General features: G+C 29.2%; 1 protein-coding gene across 8 annotated transcripts in view; it reads left to right on the top strand.

Moving 5' to 3' along the window:
* The window catches only part of LOC118193430 (uncharacterized), a 123925-nt gene that overhangs the window by 90869 nt on the left and 20226 nt on the right, over positions 1–12830 (top strand). For all 8 annotated transcript variants that reach the window (XM_035364523.2, XM_035364518.2, XM_035364516.2 and 5 more), the window contains one exon: positions 1857–1968. In XM_035364523.2, coding sequence (XP_035220414.2) covers positions 1857–1968 — 112 coding nt within the window. The remainder of the gene's footprint in view (positions 1–1856; positions 1969–12830) is intronic.

Here is a 12830-nt window from a genome sequence, read left to right as displayed (position 1 = left end):
TGTAATGCATGTATTTTACAGAAAACGTGCGATGAATTTTTTACTTTTTGGAGAATGTCTAGAAGAACAGTGAAAGCATAATATTTGAATGTTTTACTTCTGATACTAGAATCTTAACATGTCACTTTCTTAACATGTTTATCTTCCCTTTATTTTCTCTATTTTTCACAAGACACAAGAATGGAAAATATCAAAAATGCTTCTAATCTGATCACATGGACATGCATTATAGAAATAATTTTCTTTATTAATTAACAAAGATATATTTTTATTAATTAATAAGAACAATTTAAAAGGCCATCTAATGTGTCTTAATGCATCATTCACAGGGCTGGTGGCTAGGCATTTTCCCACCTGATGCAACTTCTGAGGATCTTAAATTCTGCTACCTAGTGCCTTTCTAAATTCTGCTTCCAATGCCTGTTATAAGTCTAAATGTTTTGCCATTTCTAGATTTTGTTGCTTGGTGTGTCACTAAATTCTAAAAATTCTGCCACACCAGTTCTGTAACTGTTCCTTACTGTATATATTTCATATTTCTTCTGAAGGTTTGTATTGCTGAAGAAATAAAATTAGATACTTTTTCTATGCATACTAAATGCATTTAGTTTTTTTAGAACAACTAAAATTTTTAATTGAATTCAAAAATTCTAAAATTAAAAGGAAAAGTGTTGAATAAAAAAAATGAATTCATAAAGAGAAAGAAAATTATTCTTCAAAGATGTGTGCAGTTATTATGTACATTACCCACTTGTTTATAATTTCAGCTTTTACTGTAATTTCCCATTTCTATTTTCTCACCAGAATGCGAATCACTTAGACAGTTTTTAAACTAAGGTTTCTGGAGTAAATAATTTTTCTAAATTTTTCGGAAGTCTAGAATTATAACCTATAAAATTTTTACCATCATTGTAAAGTAGGTGTATTTCTAAGCAAACCTGCAAAAAATTAGAGTTTTTTTATTCAAAATTTTCTAAGATATACATGAATTTACATATTTCGAATTTACATTCTTAGAAAATTTTGGAATTTGGCATCCTTTTTTTTTTTTTTTTTTTTTTTTTTTTTTTTTTTTTTTGTGATAATAACACCAAATGTGGTTTATAGATTTTGTTACAGTGAATTGCCACAGCTATTTTAACCTTTAATTTCAAATAAATTTTTACGGAGAATTAATTATATGAAATTTTTTCCCTCAATGATGCATAATAAATATTTATTAATACTATATGAAAAGCTATTTTTTTAAAATTATTGATGATATTATTCAAATTTTTAACTTTTTTAAAAATTTCTTTTTATCTTCCCTTTAAAAAAAATATTTGTAAGAGTAATTTTTACCTTCAACGTGTTATCGTCTGCTACTTTACTTTAACTGCATTTAAATTGAATTGTCTAAAACTGAGAAATAATATTTAAATATATTAAGTGTAAATTTATATATTGAATATTATTAAAAAGTGTTAGGTACCACCATAACTCTGTTAATCTGCTGATGACATGCCCCTTCCAAGCACTCAGTTATTCAGCAGTTTTTCTGTCTTTGAAATTTTTGAAAAATTCTTTAAAAACATAAATGTTTAAAGACTTCCAAAAAATATTGTGTTTTTTTTTGGGGGGGGGGGCTCCCGCTGTGAAAGTTTACCAAAAAAAAAAAAAAAAAAAAAAAAAAAAAACCTGGAAAATATTTTATATACAGAAATTATTAATTATGAGACAGTTAATATAAGGATTTATGCTGCCAACTAAATATTTAATTTTAAAAACAACTTATAGAGCCCATCATTTTAGCATATAAAATCCAAATTTGTGGTCTTTTTTTAAAATAACAATAACTTTCTTCTTTTAATTTTTAGTTATCAAAAAAAGTTGAAAAATTATGAAAAAGCTGCCATAATGTTATGTTCATGTTTGGAATTAAATGAAAAGGACAGTGAACTTTTTCTAAAGTGTTTAAGAAAGATTAAGGTAAGTATAATGGTATTTATAATGTCTAACACATTTTCTTTCTGAGTGATTAAAAGTGCTGGCCATTTAATTCAAATTTAATATGTGTTATTGTTTCTTACTAGAATTCCTAGGCATTATCCTTTATTTACTTATATAGTTGTCAGTTTATTAACAACTGAGAACATTTTATTTTTAGTTACCAAATTCATTGATTAAAACATTACTTGTTTGGAAATAAATAGGGCATGGCACATGTAGTAAAACATTATTTGTTTGGAAAGAGAGTATTACTCGTGTAGACACAAATAGGTGAACAAAGTGTGCTTCTAAATATTTTTGTTGTAGTTTTGCTACCATCCTTTTATAGAGTGCAGAAGCAAATGTTTTTTAAAAATTGTGAGAAATATTAAGGGCTTATAACCTTCAGTCAAATAAGTACTTTGTAACCCATATCCATTTTTTTTAATCTAACATTAAATTTTCTTAAAAAAATTTCTTTGAAGTCATTTATATTACATAATTAAGGGTATTCAAGTTTTATTTCTTTATTTTCTAATTTCTTCAAAGATGGAGTGTAATGCTTTTATTTTGAAAAACATGTTATCAGAGGTAATGATTCAACATAAAATAATTATTAAATTAAAGTTATGAATTTCTCAAGATCATGATATATTAAAATATGAGTACTTCTGTGAGTGATAATAAAATATTATATTGAGGGATTATAAAATGATACAATATAAATATGAGTGTGCTGCATTCTATACATTGCTGGTGAATATTATGTCCATAAATGATTATGAAGAAGGTCATGCCATCTGCATAATTATGTAAAGCTGTGAGTTAAAGAAATGTAGCTCCCTTGTTGTTCGTTTCGTTATCAAGGTAAGCTATTGATCTTTCCAATGAAAGCCATTGCAAAGCTTTCAAGTATCGGTTGCCACGCTACCTGGAAAGCCAGGAAAGTCAGGGAATTCCAAAAGTGTTAAAAAAATTCAAGCAGTTTAAATATTTTGGTCAAAATTTGGAGAAGTCGGAGAATTTTATACTGCAATCCCCAGCTTTAAGAAAGGCGATTTTTGTGGCAACATTGTGAGCAGTCACTTTCTTGGTGAATCGTGTATCACGTGACCATCATTGGGACAGCTGGTGTAAAACAATTTTCGCAGTGCCAATCAGATTGTCTTTTAGAAAGGCAAAGCAAGTTTCAAGAACTTCGAGATCCAGAGATTCACATGCGTACATGCAGTGCATGTTGAACGTAAAGTAAATTTCCCCCATTCTCATATGAATCAAAATCTTTTAAACCTTTTCTTCTTTTTTAAATGCCTTATTTGTCATTTTGCAGTAAAATGAAATAAAGAAAAAATCTTTTATCTAGGATAACCATTTGATATATCTACTATATTCACCAGAATATCATTGATTATTGTAATTCAGTTTTTGATCCTTAAGTAATTAACTTTATTTTAATGTTATTTGTATCATCTAATGTGACTTCTTCTTTCTAAATATATTTATTATTACTTAATAATACTTTCAAATTTCAGGCGAATTTCTCTGGCATACTTGTGAAACTAATTCTAGCAGTAATACGACATACCATCACGAAACTTGGTGCACATGTTTTTTACTTATGTATGCTGCTAAATAAATATAAAATACTTGAATTTATTTTAAAGTATCATTAGATAGATTTCTTTCTTCCTTTAGTTGCAGAAAAGACATTTTTAAATTCTGATGGGCAGATTTTAATCTCAATCCTCAGGGAAGAAAACAGCTGTTATTATAGCTACAGCTTTGGGGCTGTAAAGTCATATGTAATTGCCGAATTTTTGTGTTTTCAAGTGTAGTACCATAATTAATTTACCATCAGCAGCCAACATGCACTAAGCAGATAGCTTGGAATTTTCTTGAAACACACCTGGAATATTTGGAAAAGTCAGGGAATTTCATTCTCCTGTTTGAGTGGCAACCTTGAGGTGTGCACAATCATGTGAGCAAAATAAAAGGTGCAAAATGTGTTCTTTCACTATCATCTATAATTTTTAGGCCAAAGAGTATGAAGTGGAACATGCACTCACGTTACTTGCAGCCATACATTTGCAAACATAATGTATTTGTGAGGTTTTAGGTAATTAGCCTCAATGGAGATTATGAATAAATTACACGTTTTACACTTATATCACTGTATGGCATGGGAATGTGGTGATAGTAGACAGTGTTGTGAAGAAACACAATGCATGCACCAGGAGTAGGTAATGGCGGTAGTAAACTCAAAAGTAGAAGCATTATGTATTATCACACAGCAGTAAAGTTTATGTCTAGAATAGAAGAAGCATTTCAGATGGTGAAGAAAGTATAGCTGAATTTAAAATTGGGATTGCTGGCTTCTTTGGCCAGCATTTTAAATGACACTTGTCAAGTTAGAGTTTTGAACCTTTTGAAATTCGATGTAGATTGCGCAAAAAAAGGGGGGTCAGTTCTGTATCTCCCGTTCTACTGGACCTATTGACGAAATTCAAACTGTGTTTTGAAAGCACAACTGAAGGTATATATTAGATTTGTATATAGCATTGTTCTAAATAGGTATTCTGACATAAAAGGAGACCTTTTCTGAAATAACATACCAATTTTTCCCCATATTTCGATTCTACGATTCAAATTATGCCTAAATATTAAATTTTGTAGAATTTAGTGCAAAATTTGCGGAGAAATTAAAAAATTTATGTTGGTGCATTTTTTTTTTTCCCCCAGTTTGTGCCAAGAATAATTTACTTATTTCTTAACATATAACAACCTGTTTTCCTTTCCCTTTCATTGTATAGGAATGGAAAAAAAGTGACATCGTTCCTACCTTTTTAAATTGTGCATGAGTGGGAAAAAAGTCACATCGTTCATATTTTCAAATAATTTTAACAAAGTGGGTAAGCCATATTTTATGTTATTATAGCTTTCAACAAAGACACCAAATTTCAAAATGTGCCAATATATAAAAGCTCACGTATATCTTAGAAAATTTTGAATAAAAAGCTCTAATTTTTTGCAAGTATACTTAGAAATATATCTGCTTTAAGAGGATGGTAAAAATTTCATAGGTTATAATTCGGAATTTTTTCCCAAAAATTTATAAATATTATTTAAAAATACGAATAAAAAAAAACATAAAGAATGGGTGAATTTTATTTGGAATGAACCTAAATTTCGAACTGTGAATGAAGGAATCAAGTAAGTGTAATAAAAAAAAGAGATATTAATAAATACATACCAAATTGAATTAACATTGTGGTGCTGAAATTTTGAGAGCTAATTTTTTAGAAACTACTCGTAGGATTTTTACAAAACTTGGCAGTTTGCCATAATTTGAGTCATAGAATCGAAATATGGAAAAAAATTACCAAGTCATATCAGAAAAAGTCTGATTTTGTGTCAAAATAGCTATATTGGAACAGTGCTATTTATAAATTTAATAAAGTCAAAAATCTTTAATCCGGAATGATCTATAATCTGGACCTCAAAGCTACAAACTTTCTGCGCATGCGTAAATGCATGCATATGCGTTTATGCAAGCACATAATATCTTTATGCATGCGCATAACATGTTTACGCATGCGCGTTTAATGTATAACAGAGGGTATAAGCTAAGCTAAAATTATCTAATTATCTATTTCAGTTAATGTTGCAGATTGCGTTGTTCCTTAATCTTCTAATTGGATACGGCTTATTATTTTTTGCAGACTGTTAGAGCAATTTTATAAAAATAAGCTTGAACTTTCGATTATGTCAAAAAGAATTTCCAATTCTGGAGCTGCCAAAGGATCTACAAAGCAAAAGCATGTTTCGATGTCCATCAAGCAAAAAGTGGAATTGCTGCAAAAAATGGATAAAGGCACATCCTTTGATTCTCTAATCATTCCGAAATATGTTTATCAATTTCACGCTGAATGAACGCGCAATTTCACGCGCAATGAACTGGAAGTTGATCTGTCAGCACTATCCTTATTTTCAGGGCAGATGTTTTTATTTTATTCGGCTTATAATTCCTTACTAAATGTAGTATTTCATCTCGATGTACTCCATCTTTGATGTGATTTAAATAAAATTCCTCGTCGTTATAAATATCATGAATACACAATAAATAGTTTTCTGGTTGCAATTTTCTAATTTCGACTATGCGTAATGTAAGCTTTACGCATGCGCGCATTGAAAGAAATGTTTAATAAATTGAACAAATAAATATTAAGCTTTTTTTGGTAAATTTTGATACCCTTTAGATCATAATTGCTCTTTATTTCATAAATTACAGTTTCATATTTTTAATTTTATAATTTCTGCATGCCATCATACCAGATTTAAACTGAGGATCTATAATCCGGAATTGCCAAGTCCCGACGAGTCCGGATTAAAGACTTTTGACTGTACATATCCTAAGTCACACTTTCGTGACATGGAAAACACAATTTGAATTTCTTCAATTGGCCCAGTAGAACAGTAGGTATAGAATTCCTCCCCCCCACACAATGTACAATATGTCGGCAAGTTAATGGCACATTGCATCCTCTTGTACCACCTGCCTCAAATAGTAATGAAGACCTGTGTTTAAACAGCATTTATTAGCCAGATTTGTGTAATTACTTATTTTAGTCTCTATTTCATAAACTTACATTTATTAAGATGATTTTACATTATTAAAGAAAGTAAGTTAACAAAATATCTTAAATTATAAGCTAATATATGCGAAGTGGCAAAATATCTGATTAAAGGATAAAGCCGATCATGGTGCTCGAAGGTTTAAAGAAGGTTTGCAGCTGTTCTGTTTATTGTCAGAGCATATTTTGTATTCAGATGTTGCTAAAACAGAAAGTAAAGCAAATTTAGTCACTGCTTTTGTGTAACAAAATTTATATGCCAATTATAATGTGAAATGCTCATTATCCAGAAAACCTCTATAAGTTAAGTTAATAAACTAACTATGCAAGTATTTTTAATATGACCAGAATAATAGAATGTATTAATCATGTCCTATATTATGACTTAACTTCACTTGCCTGATAGTATCAGGTTCAAGGCATGAATTTTACCAAATCATAAGGTATGTACCTTTTGTTGGCATCATGTACAAAGTTACCCTGTTCCATCTCAGTTTTGAAGGATCCTTCGAGATGGGGCAGATTTGAGGATCTGAGGTGTTTCATTTTAACCAAACCGTCAAAACTTTTCAGTGCTACAGTATTTTAAGCTCCCCCTTACTATAAAGACACTATACGCATTTGAACATCCATACCTTCTTTGAGATTTGAACTAAAGCCTAAGGCTGTGACAGCTGGCTTTCCTAGTTATGCTACATTTTAAACTTGTTTGTTGTTATGGAAGATAATAGAAAGGTGGGGATCGTTAAGAATGTTTATTAGTATTAATGTAGTGAATAAAATGTATATTAATGTATATACAAATATTTTCATCATGCATAATAATAAATCAATAAATTTGAAATGTATCAGTAAGGAGCATTTAAAATAAAAATGTAGTTTCTAAAGCATAATGTAAAACATATTCATTAATAACATACAAACCTAATGAAAATTCTCTTCGTTACATAAGCAGTGCTTTCCTTTTTATGTTTTCCTGTGATTATGTAATAAACGAACAATTTAAAAGATAGTAATTAGTAGAAAGTAAAGTCGCACATATATAAAGATAATTTTAAAAATTATTCACCTTAATGCTCGCACAACAAGTCATTATGAAATTTGGCGACCTTTTGGTGGCGAATAATTCTTAAATTATCAAGGTAAAAAGAATGTCTATTCTGAAATTTCCGTGATACTAAATTTAATCAACGAATAAACAATTTTAAAATGACTTAGATGGCTATATTATAAAAACCACAGCCGACTTTATCATGGCCTTGAAGCAAAATCAGTTTTCGAAGGTCTTGTGATCGAAATAGTCGACCTCTTTCTCTTCACTATAATTGTGAAGTTTAACTTTGCCGAAAGCAGTAGTTTTCTCTTAAAATAAATATCAGTAAAATTAATAAATGGGAGTAGGTTGCATGATTTTCACCAAATTCCGCATAGTGCAATATTTTCACAGGTGGTAAAAATGTATATCTTCAATAATTTTTAAAACAATTGTACTTTTTTATGTAACTAAAAATATCATTGAGAATCGCTGTTACTTCTGCAAGAAACTTTATTTCTGCAATTTTAAGAAAAATGGAATCCATTTGTGTAATCTGAATCAAATTTATTCCCAAAATAATCTAAAATCCACATAAGGGGGGAAAATTTAATAGATTTATGGATGTAAATTTTATTTAGATTTTCTTAATAGTAAAATAAATGTTAAGGGGAGAATTATTTTGTAAAAATCCATGCCGTTACTATCGCATCAGCTATATAAATTTTCAGAAGATGAATGTCCATAGTCATATCTCTCTCTATGCACTCCATTCACTAATAAAAACTGGATATCACAATTATGTATGTCAAAACAGGGAATTAAAAATTCCTTAAATGCTAGAAAATTTGTGTATAAAGATTAACTTATATGCATGCCATGCTATAAATAAATCTTTCAAGAAAATTTCAAAGAATTAAATGCTAATTGCGTTGATAAAGAAGACAGCCTTCTATTTGTGTCAGCTTCAATTTTATGTTGTATGTATTTTCAAGAGGTAAGAGGTTAGGCTTGTTACTTCCTTGTACGAAGTAAAACAGAAGTATTGTAATCGCGAAATGTTTCAGGCAGCATATTTCAACGGAAATATCCATTTTGGCCGCTATTGAATGCAATTTAACAATTTTTTTGTGTGACATCTGTGCGTAAGGACAGAATAAAAGACTCTTTTCCTCTAAAAAAATTATAAAACTGCTTTAAAATGAATTCTGAAAAGAATTTTTCGTGGCACAACTCAAAAACGAGTAACCTCAGAACGATGAAATTTTGTATATAGGACTGCTATATCATATAGATGTGCACCTTGTACTTTGGTTGCAATCGGTCGCACCATATGTGCACCTTGTACTTTGGTTGCAATCGGTCACACCAAACGTATGTAAATATATTTATATATATATCCACTCTGTTACCCTGCTCAGTGAGCTCAGTTTCTTTACTCTTATATTATTCTAAATTGGGCATTTTTTGCTTTAAAAATGGTTGAATTATGTAGTTCTTATCTTTCAGTTAATGATTTTATGCCTTTAGGAAACCTGCAAGCAATATTTGTAAAATTATCAACAATTTAAAAGCTGTTTAAGTGTGGTTAAGCCTAGTTTTTAAATAACATGGTGGCCATAGTTGTTTACATTTGAAACAGCAGAATAGTAGATTTGTTGCTGATCTAGAGAGACTAAGCTTTGCGACAACAAAGATAACGCCTTCATTTATTATTGCGAATTAAATCGTGCTCAATTCTTTCTGGAATTTTTCGAGGAAATAAGTGTTTAAAATTTAATTCAAAATTTTTAATATAGATATTTTGAGTTTTTATGTATTTATTTCCTTGTCACGAAGTGAGAACTGAATTAATTGAATGAGAAATACTGAATTGTCTGTGAAAAACTGTTTCTTTTTTGCTTTGTTTGCTTAATTTCTTTTATACATCATTCTATATTTATTATAGTATATGAATAGAACATGTTAGATAATTCTCCAACTGATATAAATTTTGTGTATTCTGAGTTATAATATGAACGAAATATAACGCTGTTAAGTGAACCTAGCGCCAGAGTGTCGCTATGGTAAACAAATATAGTGAATTTTAAAGAGTGCATTTATTCTATTGCATCTTATGCACTATCTATGAAGTATATTTAAATTCAATCCAATAAGTTTAAATGAAATGCAAGAAAAAATGGGTATAATTTAATATTCCGTAAAAGGAAGTTGTGGTGTACACATAAGTGTTTTTTTTTTTTTTTTTTTTTTTTGTTTCCCCAAATTACAGGCCTATTCCACTATCAAGAATAGATTCACAAAACTTGAAGCTGTACCATATACACACATGCTATATATTATACATAATCTGTACAGAAGCAAAGGATAAATAAAAATAAACAGTTGTGTCTTTTCGAATTTAATTGGTAAATTTTCTATTTTTTAATATTAATTTTGTCATTTTTATATTTTGTATAATTATTTAACATTATCTAGCAGAGTTTATAAATTCATTCCACAAGTGCAAGAATCATTTAAATTAAATTCTATCTATCTGTATGCAACATAACTTATGAAATAATCAATTGCTTTCCTGATATGAAAAATATATTTTGTATGTTTTTAAGAAATTCACTATATAAAAAAAGTACACTGTGGAAAAAAAAGGGGGGACAGTTTTATATCTATATCTAATGGCTGATTGACAAAATTCAAATTGCATTTTTCATGTTTAGAAAGCGCGACTTGGGATATATATTAGATTTATATAAAAGCATTGTTCTAACATACATATTTTTATCCAAAATCAGAATTTTTCTGAAATAACATACCAATTTTTTGCTATATTTTGATTTTACAACTCAAATTATGCCTAGATATTTAATTTTGTAAAATTTGGTGTGAAATTTATGGAGAAATTCAAAAATTTATCTTTACTCAAATTTTTCAGTAGCACCAAGAATAATTCACTTGGCACACTTTTTTATATATGACAACCAATTTTCCTTTCCCTTCCATTGTGCGAGAGCGGAAAAAAAAGCTCTGCGTTCTTACCCTTTTACATTGTGCAAGAACGGAAAAAATGTCACATTGTTCTTACTTTCAAATAATTTTAGCAAAGTGTCTAAACCACATTTGATGTTTTATCGCTTTCAACAAACATGTCAAATTTCAAAACGCCCCCCATATATAAATTCACATATATCTTTGGGAATTTTGAATAGAAAACTATAATTTTTTGCAGGTATGCTTAGAAATACGTGTACTTTAAGATTATGGTAAAAATTTGATAGCTTATAATTTAAAATGTTTTTGAAAAATTTATAAAATTTATTTCAAAATACAAATTTAAAAAAATAATCATAAAAAATTGGTGAATTTTATTTGGAATGAACCTGAATTTCAAAATGTGAAAGGAAGAATCAAATAAGTTTAATAAAAAAAGAGAGATTAATAAATATATACCAAACTCTATTTAATGTTGAGGAGCTAAAATTCTGAGAGCTAATTTTTTAAAAACTACTTGTGCGATTTTTACAAAACTTGGTAGTTTGGTGTAATTTGAGTCGTAGAATTGAAATATGGGAAAAAATTGGTATGTTAGTTTAGAAAACGTCCGATTTTGTGTCAAAATGTTTATATTAGAACAATGTTATACATAAATCTAATACATATCTTAAGTCGCGCTTTTGAGACATGAAAAACACAAGTAGAATATCGTCAATTGGCACAGTAGAACGAGAGATATATAACACCCCCTTTTTTTTCTTTAGTCCAAACGAGCTTTGTCCATGAATGACTATTGTTTTCATTTTGCGATTTTGCATTGAATCACTATAAATGTCCATTTAACTTTTCAAACTGTTGCCACCAAATGTTAGAGTCTTGCATTATATTTGAAGAAATTAAATAATGAAAAATCTGCATAAATGTATGTCTATTTCTCGCATTGTGATAAAATGTTGTACATAGAGCCATCGAATTTTGAATGACATAATCCTCCTACGAATATGGGCATGTGGATAACCAAATTTGTTTTATTATCGATTTCATATTTTGTAAAACTTTAAAAAAATTTTGAGTAGCAAACTTAACGATTTAAAAGCGTGCAATGGCAGAACTCTATGGCGGGGGAAAAAACCTTTTTATCTCCAGCGGACGCGGAACTTTGTATTGGAAATTCTAAAGATATGCTCATTTTAAAATTATTTTCCGGTTTTGCTACTGAACTGAATTTTATGGTTTAAGTGCAAAGAACATGAACATATTTAATAAATAAAGGTAACGCACAAAACGTTAAAAAAAGCCTCTTTCAGACGTAATTTAAAATTTGAAGCCTTTCAATCAGTGGGTTTTTTTTTTTTTTTTTTTTTTTTTTTTTTTTGCAGTGTACAATTGAAGATGTTAATAAAGCAACTTCAGATGGTAAAGTTAATTTCCCCTATGTAATTCTTTAAGAAAACCAAAGATGTTATCTGCTATGTCTACTGAATGAATACAGTCAAAAGTCTTTAACCGGGACTCGTTGGGACTTCGGCGATTTCGGATTATCTGTTTTTCTGGATTATAGATCATCAATTTAAATCTGGTAAGATGGCATGCAAAAATTATAAAATTAAAAATATGAAACCTTAATTTATGAAATAAAGAGCAATTATGATCTAAAGGGTATCAAAATTTACAAAAAAAAAAGCTTAATATTTATTTGTTTACTTTATTAAACATTTCTTTCAACGTGCGCATGCGTAAAGCATACATTATGTGTAGTCGAAATTAGAAAATTGCAACCAGAAAACTTTTTGACGTGTATTCGTGACATTTATAATGAAGAGGAATTTGACTTAAATCATATCAAAGAAGGAGTACATCGAGATGAAATACTACATTTAGTAAGAATTGTAAGCTGATTAAAATAAAAACATCTGCCCTGAAAATAAGGATAGTGCTGACAGATCAACTTCCAGTTCATTGCGCGTGAAATTGCGTGTTCATTCAGCGTGAAATTGATAAACATATTTCGGAATGATTAGAGAATCAAAGGATATGCCTTTATCCATTTTTTGCAGCAATTCCACTTTTTGCTTGATGGACATCGAAACATGCTTTTGCTTTGTAGATCCTTTGGCAGCTCCAGAATTGGAAATTCTTTTTGTTATAATCGAAAGTTCAAGCTTACTTTTATAAAATTGCTTTAACAGTCTGCAAAAAATAATAAG

The sequence above is a fragment of the Stegodyphus dumicola genome, chromosome 10 (genome assembly GCF_044657685.1).
Source record: "Stegodyphus dumicola isolate Sdum_Otavi_A_Nest chromosome 10, ASM4465768v1".
Taxonomy (NCBI): Eukaryota; Metazoa; Arthropoda; class Arachnida; order Araneae; family Eresidae; genus Stegodyphus; species Stegodyphus dumicola.
The sequence above is the reverse complement of the archived record's forward strand: the minus strand, read 5'-3'. Positions and strand labels throughout refer to the sequence as shown.